Raw genomic sequence first — 8,477 nt, forward strand, 5'->3', positions numbered from 1 at the left:
GGAGTAGTCTATTTCTAATTACTGAACCAAGGGCCATGCCTCATTTTGAGGTGCAAATAAACTACAGAGTACAGAAAAGATTTGGTAATCTCAGACTTCTTAGGTTTCCTATTTCTGTGGTTCATAGACTTCTTTGGTTACTCCCTTCAAAATAGCAGCCTATGAGGTGAGCTTAGACCCTGCTTAGCTTCAGAAACCAGGTAAGGTCAGATATTGTGAGAGTGATATGACCACAAGCAAAGTTTATTGGCTGGTGTGGTCGATTTCTGTTTACTGAACAATGAGCCATGGCTTATTTTGTGGTTTTAGTAAACTATAGAGTACAGAAAAGATATGGCAATGTCAGACTTGACTATGTAAAAGTACAATACCTGATCTTGGTTGGTTTTGAAGCTAAGTAGGGGCTGCTCTAGAATTAGTATCTTCTATGTAATGTAAGGTTTTCTATTAGGCTGCTATTTTGAAGGGAGTAACCATAAAAGTCCATAAACCATAGCACCTCAAAATGAGCAAAAGCTCTAGGTTCAGTAATTAGAAACAGACCACTAAAGCAAACTTTGCTTATGTTCATACCACCTTAACAATACCTGATCATGGCTGGTTTCTGAAGCTAAGTATGAGCTGCCTTGGTTAGCCCTTACATGGGAGACCCCCTAGGTCCTGGACATTTTTCCTTAAGCTGCGATTTCAAAGGGAAAAACCACTGAGGTTTATAAAGCAAAGAAAAAAAAAAAGCCTGAGAATATCAAGTCTTTACCGTATTTTAAAGTTTATTAGCACCTCAAAATGAGCAAATACTCTGGGTTCAGTAATTAGAAAATGGCAAACTCTTGTTAGCCCTTAGATGGGAGACTATCTAGGGACCCTAGGTCCTGTAAGCCTGTCCCTTGAGCTTCTATATTATTGTTACGTCTCTGCAATATATATTTCTAACTTATTTGTCGATAAGATGACAACTTATGTTCAGTTCAACTAAGGTTTCTCCATATTTTAATTTAAGAAGCATTATTCTTTCATTGTTTCACTATTTGTCTGCACTGTTTTTCCCAAAATTATTTAATTCTGAAAGACGTGACCTAAGTTGCTTTTTAAACCAAATCACGTCTCTGACCTTTCGCTAGATAACCTTATTAATTACTTTGTAGCATATCAATATCAAATTCAAAACGTGTACATTTTTGAAAAAGCAATACAATTTTTAACTGAAGATATAGTTTAAATTGTTTGCATATTTTTGCATTTTTATTATTATTATTTTTTTACATTTTGCACAGTATCCCAACTTTTTGGAAATGGGGTCTATGCATTCTTTTCTTAGCAAGAAAGAGGCCTAGTGTCTTCTTTGCTAGCCCTGTTGCCATTATGACTCTGAAATGGATTAAGTAGAAAGATGATGATTATTTATTGATGCTCATGATATTGATGATCATGAAAACTGTCACTAATCTTTAAAAAATTAAACAGCATTTATTTTCTAAGAACAGCAGGCAAACAGACTTAATTTATAAAACCTGACCTACTTTCTAAGCAGTGATCATGGAGTGGCACCAGTGTGGTGTTCACACCAAGCCAAGTGAGAGAGCCAGTTGTGCAAGGCCGTAGAAACAGATTCCGTCCTTTTACTATGCTTTAGACAACATGAAATATTGGTTATGAATCTGCTTGACGTCCTGCAGCAAGACATACTTGTGGCTTTTCCACTGAATGGGTTCGGCTCAGCTCCACTTGACTCTCTTTTAGCTGGTCGCTTTTCCAATAGCACAGCTCCCCTGTGAAATGAAACTAGGGATGCCGCAAAAAAAACCCACCTCTAGTGGGGATCGCATGCTTTGAACTCGTCAGAACATCGGCTGTAACTGTTTACTTGTGTATTTGTGTGTTGTTTTATTTTATTTATTTTGATTGAAAACAGCTCTGCAGTCCAGTTCTCACAGATCAGATTTCCTTGTTGCATGTTTGGGTTTCTCTAGAGATATTCATGGACCTCTGACCCATTTCATCCTCTTCCAACAACTCAGGGTAATGTAACGAGCTGCCGTTGCGAGTCGGATAAAAACAAATGTGAAAGCTACTGTAACTTCAGAGACTTTACAAGTGGCTATTTTGTGCTAGAACGCTGCATTTTGATGTGAATTACAGATCTCTCTGGACAATCAGCGCTCTGACCAATTTAGCTTGTTTGAAACCATAAGCGAGCAGAGACTAAAGAAAGTACCTGATTCCAGGGACCAGGCACTAGATTTAGCTAGTGGAAAAACCAAAAACCAGAGTCCAGTCGAGTAGGTTCCATGCCGTGGAAAAACGCAACACTATTCCCACTGTTTTCACCACTGCTGGGACAATTTCATCACATTGGGCACAAAGGTGCAGAGTTAGGGGGCCTGCATCTGACCAGAAAACATGACATACGGGCTGCAGAATTCAAAACCAAAGACAACCTTGTGCCCATATTGCGCAGCTCCTCTAAATTTAATTGACTGTTATAGATGATATAACCTAAACATTGGTTATAGAGATATGTGAACCCTTGCTTGCTTATGCTTATTATATATATATATATATATATATATATATATATATATATATATAAAAATTTTCCCTATCAAGAAAACTGTCTCTCTGGAAGTATTTAATGGTGGTAGACAGACATACATACATTGGATATGGTCAGTTTCACACTGTGTACAATAACAACACAAACAGACCAAGTGCACAAAATTAATAGAATCGCATGAATGAAATGAATTCGATTCTATTGCATTTCAATGAAATTCCATAGAGCCAATTCCCAGTGAGCCAGGACACCATCAGAGCTTGAATGTTGACTAATGTTTCCGTATCCCAGTCCTCAGATCTTGATTTTTTTTCCCCAAGATATAGGAAACTGCTCCCCTGACAGTGCATGGTTTGTCCTTATGAAAAGTCATTTTTGATCATCTTCCACTTTGACTAACACCCGAGCCATGGATCTTCCCTGTTTGCCCGGGATATGAAAGAGATCTTGCGGGCCATCTCCATGTGGTAGATTCTTCTGCAGTTTTCATAGTTCTCCCTTTGTCTGCGTCTGCAGGGCTTTTCATAATAGCGTCTGCGCTTCACAGTTTCAATGATTCCATCTGTTGATAACACCCTGGAGAAAGACACAACAGTTGGACAGAGGATGGGCAATGTCAAACCTCATAAGAAATTAGCCACATGGGAACAAAATATAATTTGTCTTTTGAATCAGGTGGAGCTTCATTGCACATATTTAAGGCTGTCAATAAGTTAAGTGTTACCTGTTGTCTGAAAGAGGCTTCTGAGATTATTTGTAGACAACTCTTTAAGAAATAGTTTAAAAAAACCTTAAGAAATTTTAAAATAGTAGTTAACTTTTTAGGAATTTACTGTAAAGAACCCTACACGGTTTTCATATACCAGATAATGAAGTTTACATTGCACAAGGATATGTCTCCAAGGAATCATGTGGAGTGGGCTGAGTGGATTTTACTTGCTCTGGGGACACTCATGGAGTAGACATAGCAAGTTTTAATCACTCTGGGTACATTTGTGGGAATATAAATATAAACCTAGTGATTAATTATTATCTCCCTGTAAAGATTTTCAGGGTCTGACATTAGGCTCTGTTTTATTTATTAAACAAGGTCACTTAATTTCTCATTAAACATAAATATTCTTTTTTTTTGGTAAGTGAATCATAGTCCATTTTTGTCAAAGTAGTGTGTATACTGGACCCAAACAAAACATTGCTTCCCCTTTACTGAAATTTACATAATACTTGGATGCCAAATTCTTTGCAGCTGACACTGGTCAGGCAAAACCAGGCTTGCCATGTCTTGTTTCAAGTGGTGGAAAGTTGTTTAAGGTCAGATGCAGCAGACATCATTACTGGAGCTTTATGGATGCCTCTGAGTAAAGTTTTATGTTAGAAGAGTAATTTAAGACTACTCCAATTAAGGCTTTATATAAAGAAGATAAATACACGTAAAAGATGATAGCCATTAAGGCCAAATCAAACATCATTAATCAACAAATTGATTTTAATTTGTTAATTTTAATTTGCATTTTAATAGCTCTATTTCTTTTTCCCTATTTGGGCTTTTCAGGCCTGTTAGACCTTTTAGTAAAGCAAATGCCCCTGAAAATACCATTATGTAAATTATTTATATGGAAATTGTCCCGCGTAAAACGACAGTAAATCTTTACACTTTTGCGTTAAAAAATATTGATTACTAATTTTGCTGATATTGACAATATTAATTTTCAAATCGCTGGTGAAACCTTACTAATAAACTTTAACAAAACGAAAACCTATAGACACACCAGCGCCAGCAGTTAAGACTTCGGCTCGGTCTCAAACAACTCCCAACTCCCTCTCTAGTGCACTACATAGGAAGTACAATACTTACACTAGGATTCAAACAATGTATTACCACTCTGACGAACAACAATTAAGGTCTTAGACACACGTGGGTAAATAAACCGTTATTTCAGTTCTCGGAAAGCGCATTAAATAAAGGTATCGTTAGGGTGAAGGGAAACATTTGAGACGCAGCCCTGGATTATACCGCTGTATAAACCGGGGGTGAAGCTCAGGCACCACGCAAGATACCATTAAACCGAAAATACTGTGATTGCTTTTTAGTAATGCAGAGTATAAAATACCTATTTAGAGCTTTATAAGCAGCGTCAATGTTTCCGTCTTGCACCATCACCGTCCGCGCTACGAATCGAAGGTGATTCGCCATCGTTGTCCTCTCGCTCATGTGCTTCACAAATCAGTCTCCGTGCGGAAGCACCGCACGGCAAATAGATGTTCCATAGTAAGTAAGTAAATAAGCAAATGAATAATTATTTTGTTTCAGTGTAGGCCAATGTTTGAGAAAAAAATTTGGAATTTTATTTGAAATGTGAATAAGCATAAATATGGGATAATGTACAGGATAAAATTGCACTTGGATGTTATTGTGCTTGAATACTATAAAGTGACAAGATTAGAATGGATGAAAAGGTAAATAAAGTGAATGATAAATAAATAAGTGGTAAATAAAGTGCATGATAATGATGAAGTACACAGTTTACCTGAACAGTTTACCTTGATTACAATTAATAAACAATTTTTTACCCTCATAGTTCACTGATAAGGCTTGCACTATAAATATGCCAAGGTATTAAAGGCATTATTTTTTTATTTTCTAATGTTGCTGGGAGTTTGTCAGTCTCTTTTTTAAGCCATGCACTGTTTATATTTAGTAATGCGATTGTGCTTCTAAAGCTGAAACAGATTGGTGGTATTAATTTTGGTTACTGAAACTTTTACTATTTGGCTTCTTTATCTTCAGTATGAAAACATTTCCAGAAGACACAAACAACATTACTCTTTGGTACAAGCTGCTCAAGTTGCTCAGTTGGCCTCTATGTTTAGGCTCTCCTCAAATCAAATCAAATCAAATTTATTTATATAGCACTTTTCTCAACTGATCAGCTTCACAGAATTCCATGTTGCTTCCATGTGGCATATTGAATGGTGCAGAATCACGTGTGGTTTTAAAGGGACAGTACATTAACACAGTGGGGGACCTATTAACAGAATTAATAAAAATAAATGTACAAAATAAAAAGAAGAATCTATTTAATTGTTATAAGCAAGATTATATCTATTAGAAGTTCTGAATATCGATTTAGTTTAATTTCTGATTAGTTGCCTAGTGGATGTATGTAATGATGCTTTTCCGCTGCAGGGTATACCTACTCAGCTCAGTTCTAGCCAAATTTGGTACTTTGTACCATGAATATATATTGTACCTGCTCCAAACAAGCTGAGTATAAGATGAAACATGACGCGTAACCATCAAAATGCACTGATTAGCCAGAGAGACATGTCCATTGAGTATTTGTAAAATCTCCAAGGTAAAGTAATGGCAAGAGTTGTGGGCAATGGAGGCAAGTCGTTTTAAGGTTTTGCTTGGAGCAACTTACAACGTCCTTCCAAGGCCACAATATCTTGGACAGCAGGTAGTGGAAGACCCTAGTTATAGATTATGTACAGGGGTTGGCATGCTGAAGCATACTCTATCAGTAAGGTTAATTTGTCATAGGGTCAGTATACATGGAGACATAATCAGGTGCTAAGGGTTTTTGCATGTTTGTTGCACAGCAAACGCCTAGAGGTTAATGCATTGATGAGTGGTTGTAATAATACAATAATTAGGTTTGTGTGTGAGGGGGAACGTTTTCAAGAGTGTGGGCAAGCTATAAATATTGGGAGATGGGGTGAGGCACAAGAATGGAAATTGCTGGTGGGCATAACTAAAAATTGCAGGTTGCAGAGGGCATTGCATTAACTACATTGAGGCCATATATGGTGTTGTAAGTGCTCTGAAAGTAAATTGATAGTTTCTTTCATAAAATTAACAGTTTGAGGATGCAGTAGATGAAGCATTTGAAAGGAAGAAGCTGAAGTATGTGGACTTGGTGGCTGAGGTGAGGGAATGCGGGTGGCAGGCACATGTAAGACCAGTGGAGATAGGTGTTAGGGGATTTGTAACCAAGTCTACCACATCCCTGCTTGTGCAGTTTGGCATCAGGGGCCAGAAACTAAGGGCAGCTGTGAAGGATGTGGCTTGGAGTGGTGTGGGTCTAGGATTCCAGACCTCACCATTGAGCATTCTGGATGTGTCATTGGCTTAATACAGCAAAACACAGACAAGGGGAATTGCCTACCTGATGCCCCCTGTGAACAGCTAGTAAGTGGGTGGTTTGGGTACTCATGTGTTGGACTCAATCAGTAACCGTTGATGTTACGGATAGCTGGTTGCTGATTGGACCATAAACAACACAGCAAACCTAGAGGGTAAGTGCAGGATTCAAACAACAGAAATTTTGTGGCTTCAGGTAGGAAATAAGTGAGGTGGGACCTATGTGAAGCTCTAATGGATTGGCATAGATTATCATGTGTATGAATGTAATAAAAAAGTTATGATTGTCTCATCCAACTCAAAACAACTTGACTGGGATTAGCAGCTGAAGAAATTCTCCAGCAACATCTGAATGGAGCAACAAATAAGAAAATTCTACTCATATGTGAGAACTGGAGCACAGAGCGGTGTTCAAAACCAAACCACAAAAACAACACATGAATACATGTCTATTAGTAAACTGCGCTGGACGTTAGATTGTTAGATTGTTGTGCTGTTGTTGTGGATTCAAGTAGCACTAATGTTAGCTGATGTGACATTAGAGTGGAAGAAAAAAAAAAAAGAAAGACACAGTTACAGTAAATTATTCTTAAACAGCCTGATTGCAGATGGGGTGAAGGACCTGTAAAGTAGCTCCTTCTAAAACTGTGGGTGGATGATTCTGTTGCTGAAGGAGCAGTTTAAAGCCCCCACATACTCATGCACGTCAATCAATCAACCTTTATTTAAACTCAGAATACATTGAGGGTGACTCTTATTTACATTATAGCTGAGCTAATACAAAAAAAGACCAATAAAATGAAAGAATTTTCAAAAATAAATTTATAGTAATAAAAATGATGCAAGTCAAGTAAATATAAGCACAGAATCTATAGAAACACATTTTGCACATTTTATTTATGATTGCTGCTTCTTAAGAAGTAACAGAATAGCATACAATAATGCTTTGCTTCCTTAGAGGCAGCAGTCATAACTCAAATGTGCAGGAAAAACTTTATTCAAAATCTGCTTCAGAGTCAGCAGAGCATCAGAACATTCTGCAGCTTTCTCTAAAGCAGCGAGTTACATTATCCACAATTTAAACTAAACCAAATACAAAGTTTTTTGCAGCACTTCCATGAAATTAAGAAACAGTAATTATAATCATACATAGGATAAGATGTAATATATCTTATGCCAATTCTTTAGAGCTTCACATAAGGCCCAGTATACTCTCTTCCTACCTGCAGCCACCAAAATTCCTGTTGAATCTTACACCTCAACACTAAGGTTGCTGTGGCCGTTTATGATCTGATTAGCAACCAGTTATCCTTAACAACTACGGTTACTCATTGAGCCCAGCCCATGAGTATGCAAACCAGCCATTGTATCACTAGCTCTTCACAGAGGTCATCAGGCAGGTACTACCTCTCGTCGGTGTTTCATTGACTTGAGCCCACAACACCTCCAAAGGCTCAACAGTGAAGTCTTGCATCCCAACCCCACCCCACTCTAAGCCAGCTTTACAGTCCTTCCACACCCTTTACCATCCACAACCGTAAATCCACTCTGGCCTCCCTGGTGACTAAGGCCGAACCTAGCCCTACTGGCACCGTTAATGCATGCTCAGTGCCACCAGTTCCATGTGAACTTTACATGCTACATTACCAAAAATCTGAATTATGTTAAATTGCACATTTATTCTTCCAGATGCATTTGTGGCAGACAGCTGGCAAACACAAGGGTCTAAGCAGAGCTTATAATGTGGTATTTAAAAATCTCAGTCCAACAAATCACATT

General features: G+C 37.8%; 1 protein-coding gene across 1 annotated transcript; it reads right to left on the bottom strand.

The window, feature by feature from the left end:
- Nucleotides 1-2,587: 2,587 nt before the first annotated feature.
- mrps21 (mitochondrial ribosomal protein S21) lies at nucleotides 2,588-4,807 on the bottom strand. Its single transcript, XM_066675069.1, has 2 exons — nucleotides 4,666-4,807; nucleotides 2,588-3,130 (listed from the first exon to the last, which is right to left on the bottom strand). Exons 1-2 carry the CDS (start codon nucleotides 4,764-4,766, stop codon nucleotides 2,950-2,952), a joined length of 282 nt encoding a protein of 93 aa, XP_066531166.1. The 5' UTR covers nucleotides 4,767-4,807; the 3' UTR covers nucleotides 2,588-2,949.
- Between the last annotated feature and the right edge of the window lie 3,670 nt (nucleotides 4,808-8,477).

The sequence above is a fragment of the Hoplias malabaricus genome, chromosome 6 (assembly GCF_029633855.1).
Source record: "Hoplias malabaricus isolate fHopMal1 chromosome 6, fHopMal1.hap1, whole genome shotgun sequence".
In the NCBI taxonomy this organism is placed as follows: Eukaryota; Metazoa; Chordata; class Actinopteri; order Characiformes; family Erythrinidae; genus Hoplias; species Hoplias malabaricus.